The 21,022-nt window shown below is 40.2% G+C and overlaps 2 protein-coding genes across 3 annotated transcripts in view; both read left to right on the top strand.

Moving 5' to 3' along the window:
• Positions 1-5,729, top strand: part of LOC134634054 (NACHT, LRR and PYD domains-containing protein 3-like) — a 32,913-nt gene extending 27,184 nt beyond the window's left edge. The window contains exons 9-11 of the mRNA XM_063483091.1: positions 2,282-2,458; positions 4,113-4,286; positions 4,791-5,729. Coding sequence (XP_063339161.1) covers positions 2,282-2,458; positions 4,113-4,286; positions 4,791-4,803 — 364 coding nt within the window. The 3' untranslated portion in view covers positions 4,804-5,729. The remainder of the gene's footprint in view (positions 1-2,281; positions 2,459-4,112; positions 4,287-4,790) is intronic.
• A 562-nt stretch (positions 5,730-6,291) lies between these two features.
• Positions 6,292-19,678, top strand: LOC134634067 (leucine-rich repeat-containing protein 30-like). 2 transcript variants are annotated; one of them, XM_063483111.1, is made up of 7 exons: positions 6,292-7,304; positions 9,183-9,314; positions 10,408-10,521; positions 13,025-13,159; positions 13,306-13,439; positions 13,530-13,578; positions 17,030-19,678. In XM_063483111.1, exons 1-7 carry the CDS (start codon positions 7,152-7,154, stop codon positions 17,177-17,179), a joined length of 867 nt encoding a protein of 288 aa, XP_063339181.1. In that variant the 5' UTR covers positions 6,292-7,151; the 3' UTR covers positions 17,180-19,678. The 2 variants fall into 2 exon arrangements, with proteins under 2 accessions (XP_063339181.1, XP_063339182.1); XM_063483112.1 differs by lacking the exon at positions 10,408-10,521.
• The last annotated feature ends 1,344 nt before the right edge of the window (positions 19,679-21,022 follow it).

Below are 21,022 nucleotides of genomic sequence, written 5' to 3'. Positions count from 1 at the left end.
AAAGGAGCATTTCCTAGCCATAGCTATGCACTGTCCCATTTTCTTAATAACATAGTCGATGTGCTGAGACCATGAAAGGTGGTGGTTTATGGTAACACCAAGTAATTTAATCTGGGTGACCTGTTCTAGTACCATTCCAGCTATGGAAAGATTTAGTTGTGGGCTGTTGACTAAGCATACTCTACTTCCTATTAACATAGATTTGGATTTGGATACGTTTAAAATCATGTTGTTTTTACTTATCCAGTAAAACACGTTCAGCAAATCTTGTTGCAATACGTGGGTCAGTTCAGAGTTGCCACTGGCTGAATAAAACATGGTGGAATCATCAGCATACATTACAAGATGAGATTTATCCAGACATACGGCAGATCATTCGTGAAAACTGAATAGAGAAGTGGACCGAGGCAGCTGCCTTGGGGTAGACCACAGTTCACCACACACCAGTATTGGTGTGGCAATAACCACCTTACCCTAAAGATGACAGCCAAGAAGAAAGAGACATAGTGAGATTTTTTTTTGGAGGCCCAAGCCTGAGTTGAACAGCATTTCTAACCTTGGAGAAATGGTAAATTTGGTGGAGGGCTTCATATACCTGGGTGTTCACCTTTTCAATAGACTGGACTGGAAGCGTGTCATTGACTCTGTCTATAGGAAAGACTAGTGTCGTCTCTACTTCTGGAGGAAGCGTAATTAAAAAAAACAAAAACATTTACAAATACTTTTTAATGTAGTACAATCTGTTGCTAGTGAAATTTCCTTTGCAGCTATCTGTTGAGATAACAGCTTCAGAGTCATACCACCAGAAAGTGTAAAATGCTAATTTGAAGTACAATATACTGCCAAAAATATTCAGCCCATCCAAATAATTGAATTCAGGTGTTCCAATCACCTCCTGTTCCCCAGGTGTATAAAATCAAACACCTAGACACGAGGACTGCTTTTGTAAGCATTTGTTAAAGAATGGGTTGCTTATAGCAAAATGAAAGTGCTAAAAATTGATTCTGTTTATCTGGACATAGGATTTTCAGTGGAAGAAACATTTCGTCACTCATCCAGGTGACTTCTTCAGTCTCAGCTGACTGCAGGTTTCCAACCTTATAAACAGTACATTTGCATAATGACAAACTAGCACCACTGAATGAACAGTGGGCTGTGAGGTCAGTTTCATGATGATTAGTATTTAAATTGTCATGACCATTGATCAGTGGCCATGAGTACCATTCACAGACAGTTGGGAATTGCTGAAGTTACAGCATTGTAAGATGGTGAAATGGTCACTAAAAAGGCTATGCCCAGATGAACAGAATCAATTCTTTGGGATTTCCTTACGTAGATGATTGAGCATGCATCAAGACAAAGTGGAAGTGATTGAACATGGCAGCAAATCAAGTCAGAGTGGGGTTAGTGTTTTTTCAGGAGTTGGGATTGTTCCCCTTGTTTCAGTGAAAGGAACTCTTAATGCTTCAGCATAACAAGACATTCTGAACAATGTTATGCTCCCAATTTTGTGGGAAAAGCTTGGTGATGGCCCTTTCTGCTCCAACATGACTGCTCACCAGTGCAGAAACAAAGACACATAAAGACATGGATAAGTGAGTTTGGTGTGGAACAATTTGACTGGCCTGTACAGAGTGCTGACCCCCTGAATTCTTGAAACAGCTTTATTACTACAGTTGCAGGCAACTAAAATACAAAGAACTGAAGTAAACATACACTGAGAAATATTAGCAATGAAACTACACTGGACACTAACAGGACACACAGCTGGCGAAATAAGGGAGATCACGACAATGGACAGCTAGAGATACAGACAATATAAACATGAGAGGAAACAGGAACAGGGGAAGCAAAACTGATCATGATGCACGCAGGACAAGTGGTTATCAGAATAAAACAGATGACATACACAAAGAAAGGGGAAACAGACACTGATTTTGACTAAACAGGGAACCAGAGAGAGACAACAAGGCCAAAAAAGTATAATTAAACTCAGTATTACAAAACAATAAAACAGAAACTTAACACAAGACAGTGACAAAATAAGGCTGAAAGTACAGATTGCAGAGACACAACCTAGACACACAGATACAAAACTGACAACACAAGAAGGGACATGGGTTAGGCATAATAACAGAAACCTAAACCTAGATAACAAACTAACCTGGGGATACACAGAGGGATTACAAAGAATGAAAATGAAATGAATGAAAATGCTTTTGGATGTTTAGTCCTATATTAAATGTCTTTGTCATTCTGCAATATAATTTCCTTAATTCAGATTGATGGGCTGCAGTTTGTCAGAGATTAGCTGTACTCCTTTGGGCTCAGCTCTGAAGTCCAACCCCTCCTATCTGAGAGAGCTGGACCTGAGTCACAACAACGACCTGCAGGATTCAGGAGTGAAGCAGCTCTGTGGTTTTCTGGAGAGTCGGCACTGTAGACTGGAGATTCTGAGGTCAGACAAGTCATTTTTTCTAACTTATGATATGATGATTGTGGTGACACAAAGCTCATGTTATAATAAATCTCTTGCAAAAATAGCAAAAGAAAAAATGGTTTCTTTCAAAGGCTGGTTGAAAGATGTGCAAAAACCAAACATCAGTGTATGAATAAAAAAAATCTAAATATGAGGAATCACAGAAAAACAGGAAAGGTCAAACCTAAATAGTACATGGAAGATACAGAGGCCATAACAAAACAACAAAAGGAAAGAAATGAAAAACAATAGAAAACAAACAAACAAAAGACTGTATGTACACAAAGAGGGCTGAATAAACAAAATGAAATAGATAGGGCATGTGACATGGAGAAATACCTCTTGACAGCGGCAAATCACAACTACTGTCACCTCAAGGCGCTTTATATTGTAAGGTAGACCCTACAATAATAGATGCAGAGAATAGAATAGAATAGAATAGAATAATCCTTTAATTGTCCCACAAGGGGAAATTTGGTTGTATCAGCAGCAAAAACACACATATACAAACAGAACAGGACACAGAACAGAAGCACAATTTTTACATATTTACATCATGGACAATAGTTACCAGAGCAGAGTACTGTACAGTTATTTAAATTAGCGTACACATAGTGTGCAAACGGAGCAGGATACTGAAAGATGTTTAAATAGTTAAGAATATTTAGAATAATTAGAAAAGTGCAGATTGTTTATTGTACCTGTGCATTAAAAAGTAGACCTGTAACTTCCAATAAGTTAGTGTATATATAAGCTGAGAAAAGTAATGTGCAAGTTATAACAGTAGAAGTTGTTACAGCGCTGATGTAGACATCTGTGTTTGTTGGGAGCAGTTCTGATTGTACAGTCTGACAGCTGCAGGGAAAAACCCAACAATCATATGACCCCCTATGAGCAAACACTTTGGCGACAGTGGGAAGGAAAAACTCCCTTTTAACAGGAAGAAACCTCCTGCAGAATCAGGCTCAGGGAGGGGCGGGGCCATCTGCTGTGATTGGCTGGGGTGAGAGAAGGAAGACAGGATAAAGACATGCTGTGGAAGAGAGACAGAGATTAATAACAAGTATGATTCAATGCAGAGAGGTCTGTTAACACATAGTGAGTGAAGAAGAAACACCCAGTGCATCATGGGAATCCTCCAGCAGCCTACACCTGTTGCAGAGAGGTGACACTGATTTCACTAGAACCAGTTTTGGATTAGATTAAAACCCCCAGGGCCTTCACCCCTGACCATTGCCTGATTCATTCTGCAGAGGATCCCCATAGCTCCTCTTGTGATTGGTGGGTCCAAAAGAGGGTGGATCCATGTTCCTCTTTCAGGCTGAGCCCAGGGAGGTCCCATGGGCCAAAGCTGGGCCAATTAAAAAGAAAAAAAAAAGATATTCATTTAAGTTATTTAAGGTAAAAAACATGTATCTCATAGGAAAATAGCAATAGCCTCAAAAGACATAGAGATACACCTTTCAACACTTTTCAAAGCATTTCTTAAAGACTTTTGGCTTCTGCTGTTTGGATTTTTCTTTTTCTGAATTTATATATATTCTCTAAACTTTCTTCTGTGCGGAAGAGATTATGAAACACTGAGTAATTTAATTTAGAAACTTTGTCTAATGAATTTATGTTCTTTCTTCAGACTGGATAGCTGCAGTTTGTCCGAAATCAGTTGTGCAGCTCTGGCCTCAGCTCTGAAATCCAACCCCTCACATCTAAAAGAGCTAGACTTAACTGACAATAAACTGAAAGATGCAGACATGAGGCAGCTGTGTGATCTTGTGGAGAAACCAAATTGTGGACTGAAGACTCTGAGGTCAGTGGATGGTTTAAGTGTGCCCATGTTGCTTTACATTTATTACTAAAGTTAAGATGTATTTTCTTTTAGCATTTTCTGTAAACCTATAGCCTATGTGGCTGATTTTCCCCATGTAATTGTGAGATATTTGTATAGCTTTGTAGATAGCTGGGTCAAGTGACAGCTTTGTAAGTAATGGTTTAATTTCTGCCACCCTAAAGGCTTGTAGTGCATAACCTATTGATACAGATAGCGTAATCATATTTAAGATTGAAACATTAATTAACTGTAGAACCTATTTGAGCAGTCTTGTAGCATTACGTCGATGATGGTTTGGGGAAAGTGACTATTGAAGCCAGAATGATCAATCTGAATAAAAGAGTCTAAAGTGGAGGCGGAGCTGTCATACCATCAGTCAAGCCAGGCTCGTTTGACTTTGTCTGCTGACGTCTGACTATCCCCCCTCCACTGAAAAAAATTAAGTCGTTTCCCATGTTCACAAATGTCTATGTATATTTGCAGGTGGAAGCTCTGATAAACTTGTGTGTGCTGATAGAGAGTGAGCTGTGTCCTGATGATACGGAGAGGCTGAAGAAGCAGTAGCTTGTGTGTACAGATCCTGTGAATGGGAAAGATCACAGATTTTTGAAGATAGAAAACCTCAACAAGCACAAAGAATTAGATGGAAAGGTCATGTAAAATGTTAAAAACATTAATCTGTTACACTAATTACCATGAAATCCAACTTTTAACTGTAATGTAATAGGATGATGGTGTGATTCAACTTGTGTTATCGTAATGAAAACAAAAAATAAGGATGAAAAGATAAACAAAGGTTGACATTGGTTACAAGCTGATTAAACTTTTGATCTATAACTGTAGAATAGGGAAGTGAAAGCGCTGCGGATGTCTTATGTGGAGATGGTCAGTTGAGAGGTGCCATCAACATTTTTGCATTTACATGTTCAATTTTATTCTGTTCTTTCTCACAATAAACTTCTGTCTACACCAAAAAGCTGCTGGTGTCCCAGAATTTTAATTTTAACCAACACAGCTTCAGGTTCCTTTAATTAGACCCACAGGCAGATTTGGTTTGCTGCAGGACACTCAGCTATCTTCACATGTAACAAAATGACACAGCTGACAGATTAGCAGAATATAACAGAGTGGACCGGGAAGCACACTGATCAATGGTAAATCGTCTTCACAGTCACAGTGATGGAAACATGTTGGTCACTGATGCCCCTTCTTTCTTTGGGCCATTCAGACTGCTAACAAACTCACCTCACCAATCTGTGCCATGGTCTGAGTGACCCTCATCACTCAGGACACTGACACACTCACACCAAGTCCTTTGCACTACCTCCAAGCACTTTGCTCTCCAGTGTGTGTGCCTTTGTCTTGTTTTGTATGTGCTCCTGATGTCTTACTATTTATATTTTATTCCTGCAAAGTTGGTGTGGAGCACCCATAATTTTGTCGTACATGTACAATGACAATAAAGGGCTATTCTATTCTATTCTATTCTATTCTATTCTATCTCTGAGATAATGTTCATATTTAATAAAGGGGATGCTAAAATGACTTTTACACTCTAGAAATGAACTAAATGCATTTTAAGTTACTTTTTAAATGTGGTTTCAGACAAATCAGAGATTCAGAGTAGTTAAGGCCTGGATCCAAATATTGATATGTGCTAGTTATAATTATTATGCTCTTGATTTTCTCTGGCTGTCTCTTTTCTGCTCTGTCCTCCTAACACATCATCCTTCATGGAACATTAAGATTCATATGTGGGTCACAGCCAGGAGGACAGAGGTGATGTAGAGACAAGGTAGAGGACTCTCTTACTTTTGTTAACAATAAATTAACATTTAACTCATTTGTAGGAATGCAGAGTCACATTCAGCTGTTACATGTAGGTGGAACTAGACTCTTTGCATTTAGTTTCACATGGTTGTTTTGGAAATGACCTGATTATTGAGTTTGGTGTCAGAGAGTGTGCAGCAGAGTGACAGGAGCAGCTGTGTGTGTGTGTGTGTGTGTGTGTGTGTGTGTGTGTGTGTGTGCGCGTGTGTGTGTGTGCATTCTTCCTTAAATAGACTTCCTTCCTTTTCTCAAGCTTGATGTCCGTCTCTCTGTCAGTGCCAGATAAACAGCCGCTTGTTTATGCCATGAATTTGCCAATAGGCTGATCGGTCATTGATCCTTCTGCTCTGCGTTGCTGAAACATGTCCAGATGTTTAATGAGGTAGGATATTAAAGTGTCTGTAATGTTTTTTTTTCTTCAAGTATTGTGTCATTTCTCATTATTACACATAATTTATGGACACCTGTGGTTTGATTTCTTTGCATGTGAGGATTGGATGGGTTGTTACCCACATCAGGTGATAATTTCATATCAGCAGCACCTTCAGAAATATATTTACTTAGAAAATTGGTGACACGTGCAATGTGATCTTGCCCACTATGTGTGGATTTTAAATCTGTTTCTAACCTACAGGAGGGGAGCTTAAAATGACTGGTCCCAGAGACGAGAGAGGACATTTAAGGAACTTCTGAACAGCAGAAAAACATCTGGACACTAAACATCTGGACAGACACTGGAAAAACAGCTGTCTTCAACCTTGATCACATCTGTTGATCTGAGGCCTGTTAGGAAAAAAAGACACCTGAACATCACATCACAACATCTGTATTGTAGAAATTCATTTGAAACATTAGAACAACACCTGGACAAGAGGTTCTGGCCTCTGAACACAATCACATGTAACATCTGTCCCACAGCAGAGAAACATGTGGTTTCATCACCACACAGCTAGTTGAGTTTTTGAAAACTAATCAGCTGTGTTCTCTGAACTCTGTGAACAAGGAACGTGGGAGATGGGAGGAATAGTGTGTACAGAAGAGATGAAGGAGGAGAAGAGGAGGAGCGAAGGGAGGGAGGACAGTTTGACATCAGCAGACAGAATACGAAGATTCACCGTCAAACAGTTTGGATACAATGTTCTGAGCCTGGCTCGCCGAGGTCTGAAGGTATGACAGCAACACCTGCTTTTAGGTACAAATGGCCACTGCTGCCATCTCTGTGGTTTCAATTAATAATGTACAAGAACACATCCTGGTGTCTACACTTATACATTCAGAGTTTAACCCTGTGAGATCCAAGTGTTATCTCACATGCAGGTTGAAGCTCCATCATCAGCCTGCACTGTGATCAACACCTCTTTCATCCTTCTGGGAACACAGTCAATTATTCAGATATGATTTTAAAATGTCTTTTTCCAACCACTCAGGCACTCCAGCTGGTCCAGTCCTGCTACTACTGACAGCATCTGGTTCCTCATGCCAGCCTTAATCAATCTTCACTTATTTAAACTCCTTTGTTTGCTTTCCAACTCTTGCTGCCTATGAGCAAGTGCAAATCCACTTATGATTGTTGGGCTTTTCTCTGTTTTCTTTGAATCACTGCAGATTTTAGCTTCAAATATAAAGCGCCTTGAGGCAACTTTTGCTGTGATTTGGCACTATATAAATAAAACTGAATTGAATTTAACTGAATATCACTGGTAACACAGAGCCAATTGAAACCTCACCCACTAACTATAGTTCTGAATACTGTGCAACACGTGATGAGATTCCTGTTATATACACTCAGGTCAAAAGTTTTAGAAGTTTTTTATTGAAAATTATACAGTTTAGTGTCTCTTTGCACTCTGAAATGAAAGCATAGTACAAACAAGCAGTTGGAGTTAAAAAAGAAATCATGAACTTGTTACACCCCCGCCTGGGGGGAACCCAGAGGCAACCAAAAAAACCCTCAAAACAGAATAATGGCCCCACTCCCTGCTCCCAAGGAAAGATCAACGCTGCCAAGGGTTTGTGGTTTTACAACAATCAAATATTTTATTAAAGGTAGCAAGCGTCAGGGTGGTCCCAATCTATAGCCAGCCCCATTCAGTCTTCAACCAACGGTCGCCTCCACCTGGAGCTTCCATTAGCACAAACAGCAGAGAGACGAGGGTATGGTACCACAGTGTGTTCCAACACTGCTTTCATGCAGACAGAGGGGGCTGTAAGTAATCCAGAAACACCTGTAGGAGTTAGTAGCACCAGCTTTCATGGCCTGATCAACCTCCATTACTGCAGAACAGCTTTAAACTGTTAACCCATGTTGTGTTCCCTGAAAAAGGCCTTTTTTTGGATAATTCTGAAATGCACATTATTTTTCAGTTTTGGGTAACCTTACCTTTGTTTAACAGTTCACCACTTACCTTTGTACCATTTCAGCTTTTCATTGGACTTGAATGACTTGAACTGGACAAAAATTCAGCTGTTCTAAAACTTTTGACTGTCAGTGTGTAAACATATTTTTAACTGTAGATTTGTTTCATGTGACAATGACCCAAGTTTAAATATTTAACTTCTTCATCTGTCAAAATGAGCACTGGCACATTTATGAACAAGCATTAGATCAGTGCCAGCGTGACATTTATCAGTGACTTTTCACACAGTAATCACACCATGTGATGAAACGATGGGCATTTTCTCTTTACACAGTACAGCACAGCATGTTTTGGGCTCGTGTTAATAAATACTGATGACTTTTAAACAATGAAAATATGAGCTGGCTTCAACAGGAGAGGACATTTAGAGCATATTATTGGTAACTGGTTGAAATATTAATTATTATTTTAAATGATTAAGCTGTTTTATCGAGCAACATTTAGGAGCATTCAAACGTCAGGCTTTCCACATGTCAGCTGCATTTTCTGTCTTTTGTAATGTAAAAAAATACTTTAGGGAGGGCTGATTAAATATGTACACTAAAGAACAGTGCTGTGAGAACTTTTCCAGCTGTGTGGTGAATTCTGAGTGGAAAGCAGCAGCTTCCTTTTTTGTTTCACTCTACAGGAGGTTCCAGATGAACTGTGGGAGTTGTTGGACTTGGACAAGCTGAATTTGTCTCTCAACAGCCTGACTGTTCTTCCTTCTCAGCTGGCTCTGCTGTCTAACCTGGTGGTCCTCAATCTGTGGGGTAACCAGGTAAACACACCTGATACCTGACACTCCTCCTCCACTGAACCATTTTAGTATTAAACATGTGACATCGCAGGAGTTTGTCAGGATTCATTCAGAGACTGAATCCCACATGGTTATAGAATAATTCAAACGTATGGCGCTTATAAACCAGATGTTTATTTTATGGTAGAACATATGAGGATGGAAATGAAAGCACATACAAAGTTACACAAGAAAACACTCATGTAACACGACACACACATAGATATTCATCTCTCATGTTGATCAACAGTAACCCTTGATTGTACAAAAAACTAAGGAAACACTCATGAACCCTGTTAAACTGGAATGAAATTCTATCATCTTATTAGAGAACAGGTGTTGCAGGGGAGAGGACAGGCATACTATTCCACAAACACTAGATCCTACATTTCCCATGATGCACCATGAGCGTCTCTTGCTGACGCCTGATAAACATCCAAATCTTTTACTCAGTAACAGGAGGTGTTAGCCAGGTGTTTTCACGAGCCAACCAGTGAGAGCATATTGATGTTCATGTGTTCAATCAGTGAAATGACCTATTAGCAGCATCAGAGTCTTAATTTAAAGTAAAAGTCATGTAGTGTACCTATGAGTGAGGCACTGACCTCCTTCCATCCCTCCTTCTGCCTCCTCCTCCTGTGCAGCTGCTCAGTGTCCTGGATAAATAAAAGTTCTAATCCCCACTGAAATCTACCAGGATCCAGTTTCTGCCTCCACCCTCCTTCAACCTTCAGCAGCATAATGAGCCCTGAGTAGTGCCAGCATGCAGGGCAGGCTGTTTCTGTCATATGCTGTTAGCCTTGCTTAACCTGTGAGCTAAACCTGTTTGTGAAATGTTTTGTAAACAGGACATTTTCAGCTCTCAACACTTGATAAAGTCTCTTATTCAGAGTTTTATTTTCCCTGTGTCTATAATTATTCTATATTTCAATCTGGATTTCAGGGCACTTTGTGAAGAGTTGAATTCTAACATCTTTCTCTTTATTTTCCTGGAATGGCTTCTCTTATATCTATTTGCTTATATTTATGGTAAGATGCTTGTTCCTGGTGATATTTGTGTGTTGTGTGTGTGCAGCTGAGCAGTTTGCCACCAGAGATTGGTCAGCTGAGGAAACTCCGAGTTTTATTTGCCTACAGAAACAGACTTAAAGAGGTTCCTGAAGAGCTGGGCGCCTGCACACAGCTGGAGGTACTGCTGAAAATTCTTCAGCTTCTCACTTTAGTGCTACTGACATTGCTACTGTGATCACTGCTCCTGAAAACAGCTCTTTAAAATGTTGTGCAGGTTTTATTTTAACAGGTAAATATGCTTGATGTTTTGATGCATGCTCATTCATCCAGGTAAATAAATCTCCAAAAGCTGATTCTGTTAATCTGGACGTAGCGTTTTCAGTGGGAGAAACGTTTCGTCACTTGATGCACTTGATGCACTAAGATGCACTAAATAGTTTGGGTTCAGATGGTGTTTGTGGGGTGTGGTTTCTGTTCAGCGACTGGAGGAAAGGTTGGCCACATTTATAGTGTGGCTGATACAAAAAGCTCCTCGTGTTTTGCTCTGGTTGCTATAGTTGTCTGTAGTTTTTCTTGTTGCCTGCAAATACTCAGTAGTGCAATAATTTTCAACCAGAAATGGGGAACGTTTGCCTTCAAAATAAAAGTTGTTTGTCAGAACCGCAGCCACTATATTTAAAAAAGGGGTAACTTTTACTTTGAAGGGGAACCCATTTTCCATTTTGTGTCTGTTCCACGACTGGTTGGAGAATAGCTGGACAGTATTTGCGGACAAGTCTCTCATTTCCATTTAAATTGTGGGTATTATGCAGAGATTTTTGCCAACCATGTGGGGAATACTCATTTTCCCTCACCACTGATGACTGCCATAGAATAGTCTCTAGGTCTGTGTGACTTGGGCCTCATTCACTTGATCCTGCATTGTCACACATCCAAAATGACAGAGAAGCGGTTTGTAGATGCATACACAGGGGACACATCATCAGTGATGTTTGCTGAGGTCATGAAGTGAGGACCCATCCTTTTGATCCAAATCTACCTGCAGGCTCTTTCTGCGGCTTCAGTGGCAGATGTGATGGCCTACCCTTTGTTTGTTCTCAAGCTGCTCTGCTGGCACTGATTTACATGTTCTTGGTACTTTAGAGAGGTCTATAGTGTCTTGCTAGAGTCTTGCTAATGACCTACTAATTTTATTGAGGTGTGTTGAAGCAGGGACACGTGGAAAAGTTTCAGGATACTGGCTCTCGAGGACTGGAGTTCATCTCCTATGGTCAAGAGTTTAGCTGAGGCTTCTCTCCAGCCCTAACAAAGGAGATTTTCCTTTGGCTGCAAATCTGCACTGAAAATGCATTTACCACACACTTCAGCAACTGGTCATGGCATTTGGCCAGAGGTAGTGGCCCTCCTAAAAGGCTGTTTAGGATATTCTCCTTTGGGCATAGAAGACATGTTGGTGCTCACTCTTGTCACAGATGTGCAGATTTGCTGGACTGGGTAGCACATCATATGCAGCTTGGCACATGAAATGAATGTGCTGAGGTGCCAGCTATCATCTCAGCTTCTTGCTCCTTCTCATTTTGTCCATGCCCCTCTGCTCGTGCATGCTTACCATCCTGCTGGTCCTGAACTCCTCCTGACCTAGACGGTTTTGTCCTTAATAAGGAAGAGAAGAAATGAAAAACAAAGCAAACCCAATATGTCCGAAACCATGGCATAAACAGAAACAAGGCCACTGACTACAAAATAATAAACAGACCTTTAGGAAACAACAGAACAGATGATTGTCAGTTAAAGGTCGTTAGCTATTAAAGGAATGTGACCTGTAGCAGTAAGCTCTGATCCTGGCTTAAAAACCTGGTCAGGGTATTGTGCCAGCAGGGAATCTATTGAATCAAATTTGATAATTTTGTTATTGTATTTCAATAAGGAGAAATCACTTGGAAGAATTGAACATGTTCTATTGAGATAGAGAAATGGATGTATTTGGCGATTAGGCTCTGATGACCCATCATAGCAGAACTGAATCGCAGCGATGACAGGATTTAGAACAGGAGTCTAGATACTGGTGGTGAAGATGAAGACTGAGGCGTGAATAGAGCTCTGGCTGAGGTATCTGAGGTGGATATGGGAGGAAGGCGGGATGCTCGGAAGAGAGTCTGAAAGGAAGAATGACAGCGAGCACAGATTTAAACCATGAGAAGCTGATTGGCTCAAAGAAGGCGGGCGAGAAGATGATTGGATTAGATTAATGATGTCAGTATTGACAGTGTGGGAAAGCGGTAGTCATGTAAAAACAAGCAGATGAGTGATTACAGATCTTCCTTATTGAACTTACGCATAAGCTGAATTCATTTACTGCCTTGAATTAGAGCTTAAATACAATTTCAGACCTTTAGATGAAGCTCTTATGTTCAAAATTTTAATGATTATTTTTAGAACAAAGTTTTGTCACAAAGAAACTTAAAGTGAGGATTACACTATATTTTCCAGTAAGCCTATACCCTTAAAATAGCACAAAGTTTGCTTTGCTTTTGGTTTGGAGCTAAACAGTGCAACACAAGATTTTGGATACACCTAAAAATAAGACAACGGTATTTTTGATCCACTTATTCTGAGGCTTACTGGATTTTGCAGTGGAAAACAGGAGTAATATATGTAGTTATCTAAACCACCTGTTCTAGGTGCTGAGTTTAGCCAACAACCAGCTGTCATCGCTGCCGGCTTCTCTCTCTAATCTGACCCAGTTGAGGAAGCTCAACCTCAGTCACAACCTCATCACTCACATCCCGGGCTGTGTCTACAACATGAAGGCTCTGGTATGTTCATGTGGGGCTAATATCACAAGATCGAAATACTGTGTATGTATACCTATGCTAACATCTGGAATAAGTAGTCTGGTTATTCAGTACAACTACCTGTAGAAGATTCAGAGAGGATTAACTAATGTGTTTAAAATCCCCAGGTGTTCCTTCACTTGGCCTGTAACCATCTAGAGAACCTGGCAGAGAACATTCAGGCTCTGGTGGAGCTCAGAATTCTCATTGTGGAGGGAAACAGCATCCACTCATTGCCCAAGGCCCTCTGCTGCCTCACCAGGTAACCACATCACCAGGTAACCACATCCACGTAACGCCTCCCCACTGGAGTGGCGTGTGTGTATCACATTTGTATTTGATTTGATTTCAGGTTGGAGTTACTGAATCTCGACTTTAACGACATCAAGGATGTTCCACAGGTAAACAGCTCCACTGGCAAAGGATGATGATGATGACACTAATCATTCTGATAGTAATGGTCATCGATATCTTCAGAGATGATGGTGATTATGATATTGATGACAACTGGTACCCTGGCATCTCCAGTACAGGGCTCCAACCAGGCTTCACATTAAAGCTGTGTGATCAGCCTGCCTGTCTTTAAACCTGCTAACAGATGCTAACAGAAATTATCAATGAAAATTAGTTCAACACTTTGACCATTAATTTATTCTAACTCTAGTTTTTTTCACCCTGCCCTGTGCACATTACCCTAGAGCTGTATGAAGCATGGCTATGTGAAAGGTGAGCTCACAGGCAGTCTTTCTCAGGAAAAGGAAAAAGACTCTCTCTGCATGTTGTGTCAACTTTTTGGTCTGCTCTACTTCGACAGCAAAAGCTTTCAAGCGTGTCTCTATTAGAGATGGACCGATCCGATATTACGTATCGGTCCGATATTACGTATCGGTCCGATACTGACCTAAATTACTGGATCGGATATTGGAGAGAAACAAAAAATGTAATCCGAACCATTAAATATCAAAAAAGCACCTCACAAAACTTGCGACATGGTGTAACTCAGCTCATAACCGTAGCACGTCGGAGCAGTATGCGTCACGTGATAGAGCGACTGTGGTGTGCGAGACCTGTCGGCGGTCTGGTTGAGCATTTGGAGTCTCGCTACCAAACATGTAAACAAACATTTAAAGCATTCCCATGTTAAGCTTATCAACCGATATATGGAGCGACTGCCTCTTCTCTCTCCCCCTCCCTCTCCTGTTGCTACCTCAATCATGAAACTGATCAATGATCAGCTGATCGGCTTTTCTGTCGCGACTCCATCTCTCTTGTTTGTTTTTGGCCCACTTTGCACCAGAAAGAGGAAACCAGCAGCTGAACAACAGCAGCACGTTTAAGCTTGATAAGCTGTTGTTAGAATGTATTTAATATTACTTTCTACACCAGGATCCTTTTCTACGTAGCTGACGGCTGGTAACTGTGCAGGGGCGGGTCTAGCAAAGTTTAGCCAGGGGGGCAGGTAGGGCATTAACAGGGAAAAGGGGGGCACAAAGAAATACCTGTCTTTCTTATTCTTATTTCAAATGTCTAACTTTTAATAAATAATTATCCGAATCTTACACCCAAAGTTTTAATCTGATGTAAAATGTATAGAAGTCCATTACTGTATATAGGAACTATTAAGTCTAATAAGATAAGATAAGATAAGATAAGATAAGATGACCTTTATTAGTCCCACACGTGGGAAATTTGTTTTGTCACAGCAGGAAGTGGACAGTGCAAAAGTTATGAAGGACAATTAGAATAAAATAAAATAAGAATAAATACAGTACACAACTGTACAGAATAGAATAAAAATAGAATACTATATACAGTAGAATAAAATAGAATAAAATATACAATAGGATAAAAATAGAATACAAATGCTATATACAACAGAGTGAAAAATACAACGGTGCCAGAAAGATTATTGCACATTTGTGTTATTGCACATTTGTGGATGTGTGTGTTTGATCAGTTAAAGTCTTTGTTGTGGAGTCTGACAGCAGTGGGGAGGAAAGACCTGCGAAATCTCTCCGTCCCACACCCTAGTAAGCTATAGTACTTTTTCCCTTGGGAACCATCTGTGCAGTCTGCAATTCTGTTGAAGAAAGATGTTGAATCTATTTAATTATTGTCGAAAAAGTATTGATTTCTGTGCATTTTTATTTATTTATTAATTTTTTTATTATTATTATTTTTTTTTTACATGTGCATTAAATTAAAGTTGATTATGTTGATTAAGCATCATGAGGTGGAGGGTGGGGGGTGGTTGACAACCCTATTAGTTAGGTTGTTTAATATTTCTGCTAAGTACTCTTTAAAATAGCAGAATAGGGAGGATGGTGCAGGTTTAAGTTTATTAGATTGGTCAGTGTTGCTGAACTATGAAATATTTTGGGTGCAGTGTATTTTTGCATGCAAGTATAACAGAATAGCTTTAGTCTCCAAAAGTTGATTCTGTTCATCTGGACGTAGCGTTTTGTGGGAGAAACGTTTCGTCATCATCCAAGTGACTTCTTCAGTCTCAGCTGACTGCAGGTTTCAATCTTATAAACAGGACATTTGCATAATGACTGAAACCAGCCCACTGAAGGAACAATGGGCTGGGAGGTCAGTTCCTTAATCATAATTATGCAAATTCTCATGACCATTGATCAACAACCACTGACCAAAGACCACTGATCAATGACCATGAGTCCCATTCACAGAGAGTTGGGGAATGGCTGCAATCACAGCATTGTAAGATGGTGACAGATGTACCCTTAGGCCCCCTCCTCGATTCAGAGATGGTCTTTCCCTTTTCATGTAAATGGCCTCCTTGACTCCGCCCTCAAACCAGCGTTCCTCCCTGTCCAGGATGTGTACATCCTCATCATTGAAAGAGTGTCCACTGGCCTGTAGGTGTAAATAGACTGCAGAGTCCTGGCCTGACGAGGTAGCTCTTCTGTGTTGTGCCATCCGCTTCACCAGAGGTTGTTTGGTTTCCCCGATGTATAAATCCTGGCAATCCTCCTGGCACTTAACAGCGTACACTATGTTACTCTGTTTGTGTCGGGGGACCCGATCCTTGGGGTGGACCAGTTTTTGGCGCAGCGTGTTTTGGGGTTTAAAAGCCACAGAGACCCGGTGTTTAGAAACAATGCGTCTCAACTTTACTGTCCTGGATGATTGAAAATGCATCAAGACGTTTTAAAGAATAGCTTTAGTGTTTTTTTTAAACTTGAATATGAACTTATACAAAATGCAGCAAGATATTAAAAAAAACTGTTTTATTGATTAAAATATACACTATATTGGATTCATATCGGTATCGGCAGATATCCAAATTTATGATATCGGTATCGGACATAAAAAAGTGGTATCGTGCCTTCTCTAGTCTGTGTACATATCCCCATGTACACAACAGCATTTCTCACGGTAACCCTTAATTCTCACATGAATTTCAAGTACAATGCCATGAAAAACGTGTTTGCTCCTTTATTTATTTCCCCCCCTTTTTAAGGACACACTGACGTGTTTATTTAAACAAATGTTAACATTAGACAAAGGTAACCTGAATAAATGCAAGATGCAGATTTTTTAATGAACGTATTCATGGCACTCCTAACACTGCACAGCTATTTCTTTCCTATATTAAACCTGGACCCCAACACCATGTAAAGGGTTAGGGTTAGGTATAATGAATCATAAGATGTATGTCTGTCTGTCTCTCCATAGCCTTCAGTCTCTTTCACAAGTCTGTGATAATATTAATAATAATGGTGATAGTGGTGCTGGAAGCATGGTGATGACTTCGATGATACTGATGATGATGATAATAATAATAATAGTGATGACTTTATTGATGATAAACACAATGATTACTTTCAGGAGATGCACCAGCTGTCCCGGCTGGAGAAGCTTGCTTGCCATCCTCTGGATAAAGGACTTCACATTGTCCACAACCCGCTGCTAAAACCAGTGAAGGAGGTGCTGGAGGGCGGGCTCGCTGCACTTTTTAACTACCTGAGAGCAGGGTAGCTTGTAACAACCTAAGAAATGGATTTAGAACTTTTTCAATACATTTTTAACTACTTAAAGTGTTGAATAGGGAGCAGGAGTTTTTAAACTACCTTAGAGCTGCAGAATGGACTTATAACCACCCCAGTGATTTGTGCGAGGTGGGCCTTTGTTGTTCTTAAACAGCCTGTGTGCTTGGAACAGGGGCAGGTGACTGAGATGACTGAGCAGACACCTGTCATGTGTCCAAATGGATGCATGTAGACTAGTAAAATTCTTCTTAAAGAGAAGTAACTTTGAATCCCTGAAGAGGTTCACACATGACTGCCAGCACTGATAAGTGGACTGGACAGTAAGGTCCAGCACCTATTAACCCTCAGACCAGTTTCCCCAGTCTTCACCATGTGATCATGTTCTTCTGGTTGACATCACTCAGGCTCAGCCCAGTTAGTCCTCATGTTCTGATCTTACATCATCAAACAAGATCCAGATGAATACGATCAGCTAGTGGTTCTTATTTCTGTGCTTAGGACTCATTCACTGACACTTCCTGTCATATTTCTGCTCATCTGAATTTATTGAACTGGATATTTCTTTTAACTGTATTGATTATGCAGAACTTGGCACTGCATTTCCCCCCTTTTATAGCTCTTCCAAAGACCTTTAGATAATACTGACATCATATGTTAACCCTCTGCTCAGGTTCTAACTAGTCTTCTTACTCAGTGAGGTAGCGTTCAACTGTCACAGTTGATCAATATATGGACTGGTTATATTTAAATAAATCTGTACCTGCATAACCACATATGCATGTGTCATTTCTACAAGTTCAGAAAAACAAACTAGAAGATTGTTTTAGTTTCTTGTTATCTCACATTTCTACAACAAGAACAAAATGATTCAATAACATTATTAAGGAGTGATCATTAGAAAGAATGAACATGATTTATAGATTAACAGAATTTAGATAGAGGTGTGTGGCAGTTAGCCTGGTGAAGGTCTACACCAGTGATGACACAAACAGCTTGACGGCGTGGGAAAGGACAGATGTGAGATCACAAATCTTCATTTTTAAACTTACACATAAGCCTCATTGACACTATTTGTTAGGCTTCTCCTTTGGTACAGTTTATGGTGTCTGGCGGGCCACACAGTGAAAGTGAGGGTACAACACGACAACGAGCAGGGGAAGACGCAGACACTAAATACAAGAGGTGAACAGAGCTAAGAGGAAACAGCTGGGAGACACGGCTGATGCTGATTACACTGACGAGACAGGGAGAGCACAAAGCTGAACGCACAGACATAAGGCACAGACCTACAAAGTAAAACAGGAAGCACACGACAGACAGAGAGATCCAGCCGAGACACAGAACTTAACAGACACAGACTCATGAGCAGACAAAATAACACCATGGACAGACAGAAGGAACACAGAGAAGAGGGAGCACAGAATAAACATCGGGAGACCAAATAACAAAACCTAAAAACAAGAACTCAGGAAGTACTGCCAAAACTAGGAAGCTGAAATCCTAGGACAGAACCCAAAACAGACAGTCATACTTTGTAATGAAATCAAAAGTAAAAGTACAAAACCAAAAACACTGGGTCACCGACCCAGGACCATGACACTGACTGCAGTTTTGAAATAACAGAGCTGAAATGTGCAGCTCTGTCAGGAATAATGCACAATTACATTTAGTCGTGATACATCACATGGCTTTGACAGAACTGTGTTCATTCTACAAACGTCATTTAAATGTGTTCCAAATCTTCAGACTTTATCGCTAAACTGGTGTTGTGATGGATATCTTCTGTATTTGTTTTTTTCCCATAGATGCATTTTTACCTTCAACTCCTCGGTCAGTCTTATCTTAGGCCTAGGTTTCAATCTAAAAAAACTTCTTTGAATTATTTACCTCTGTATGCACAATCCATACATCAAAGTTTGGAGATTTTTGTCCTCTGTCACCTGATGCTAACATTGTTACGAAAGAATGTAAAGTTTTGGCACAAATCCATCCCGAGTGTACGGTGCACTTACCTTCTGTCACGGTCCTGGGTCTGTGCCCAGTGTTTTCTGTTCTGTATTGTTAATCTTTTTCTTGATGTCTCTTTGTTTATTCTTCCATTTTGGTTCTGTGTATCCCCTCTAGTGTAGTCAGGTCTCTGTGTTAAGCCCGCATCTCTGAGTCTGTGTCTTTGCGTGTGTGTTTCCTGTTTTACTTTGAAGGTTCATGTCTGATGTCAATGTGTTCAGTTTTACTTGCCTCCTGTCTCGTTAGCCCTAATCTCTCCCAGCTGTGTCTTCCTCCCATTTCCCACTCCCTGATTACTCCCCTGTGTATATAAGCCCTGTGTTTCCTTTGTTCTCTGTCGTGTCGTTAACGTCTGCTCACCCTTAAACTACTCTGTGTGTTCCGTTACCTGTTTTGTCTGCATGTTAGTCTACTTTCCCCCAGTATAGTTAGTCTTCTGTTTGGTCTACAACCTGCAATAAAGCTGTTTATTTTGAGTTCACCTTTGCCTCAGTGAGTCCTGCATTTTGGGTCCTTCCTCCCTGCCTGCACACAGCCATGACACCTTCGCCTAATGATACTGCTTCCAATATTCAGGTAGCAATCAAAGTGAGGTGTGTGTCGTGTAACCATTTCCATGTAACTAATCTTAGAGAGTTGATAACTGAATATTTGGTCCAGTGAAAGTTTTTTTTCATTTACACATGTTTACTACTGAGAGATTGAAGTGCTTGTGTTGTTCCTTTATGTCTGTCAGTTTAACCAAGTCACCAATTCCAAGTTGTTGGTTTTAACTTCTGATGGTTTTTGACGTGTCGTTTTAGCTCTTGACTGCTGCCATTTTGAAGGGCAGCAGGTGGACTGTCAAACTTTCAAAGTCCTGAAATGTTTAAATGTGTTTATTTTTTGTCTGCTGTCACATCAGGAGTACAGAATGCATCAATAATTAAGCTTAAATTTTAGCATCTTGTGTTTTCTGAAACGCTAATTTACTTCTAAGTGAACTTCACTTTCGATGACTTAATATTTTGTGAAGCATTCTGTTATGCTTCTATCTGCAGGTAAAGGAGTGTAATATAAATCCTTGTTCAAAAGGTACAGTTTAAAAAACAGTTCCCAGAAAATGAAACCTACAACATCAATCCATTCTACACTCCTTAAACTACACAAAAGAGGTATTTCATGGCTTCTGCGCCAGTGCCTTGTACATCTTAAATTTGTAAAATCTGTAACATATTGTATTATATATGTCATGGTCCTGGATCATTTTGACCCAGTGTTCTTAGTTTTCTTGTGTTTTTGTATTTTGTTCATTATTTACTCCGTGGTTTGTAGGTTATTCAGTTAGTTTATTTGATTTCCCCTTGTGTATTTACCCCCTGTGTCCCCTTCTGTGTATCTGTGAGTCCCCATGCCTCGTTTCTCCTCGTGTTTTCCCCGAACTGATATGTCTGTGCTCTCCCTGTGTTCTCTCTCTTCCCCTACAGTCTGCATCTCTGCATACTTCCTGTTTTACTTTGATAGTCTCAGTGTACGTCACGTTGCGTTTGCTCCTGCCCTGTCTCATTAAGATTATCAGTGTCACCTGTGTTTCCCTTGTGCTCCCACATCCCTCATTATCCTTCTGTGTATTTATGTCGGTGTCTCCCTCAGTTATGTGTCTTGTCCTTCCTCAAGTTGTGACTTTCCCTGTGTCTCTCCGTGAGTTAGTATTTCCCAGTTTAAGTTTTGTATCACCTTCGGCCTTCTTCAGTAAGTAAAGCTTCAGTTTGAGTTGAGTTTCGTTTTCCATGAGCTTGCATTTGGGTCCAATTCCTGCCTGCACACAGCGTATCATGACAATTTA

This window comes from Pelmatolapia mariae, linkage group LG9, assembly GCF_036321145.2.
Source record: "Pelmatolapia mariae isolate MD_Pm_ZW linkage group LG9, Pm_UMD_F_2, whole genome shotgun sequence".
NCBI lineage: Eukaryota > Metazoa > Chordata > Actinopteri > Cichliformes > Cichlidae > Pelmatolapia > Pelmatolapia mariae.
The sequence above is the reverse complement of the archived record's forward strand: the minus strand, read 5'-3'. Positions and strand labels throughout refer to the sequence as shown.

Coding starts and splice junctions, on each gene's coding strand:
- LOC134634067 (XM_063483111.1), top strand. CDS start 7,152: ATGGGAGGAATAGTGTGTACAGAAGAGATGAAGGAGGAGAAGAGGAGG. Junction 7,305..9,182: donor TGGCTCGCCGAGGTCTGAAG/GTATGACAGCAA, acceptor TTCACTCTACAG/GAGGTTCCAGATGAACTGTG. Junction 13,579..17,029: donor ACATCAAGGATGTTCCACAG/GTAAACAGCTCC, acceptor GATTACTTTCAG/GAGATGCACCAGCTGTCCCG.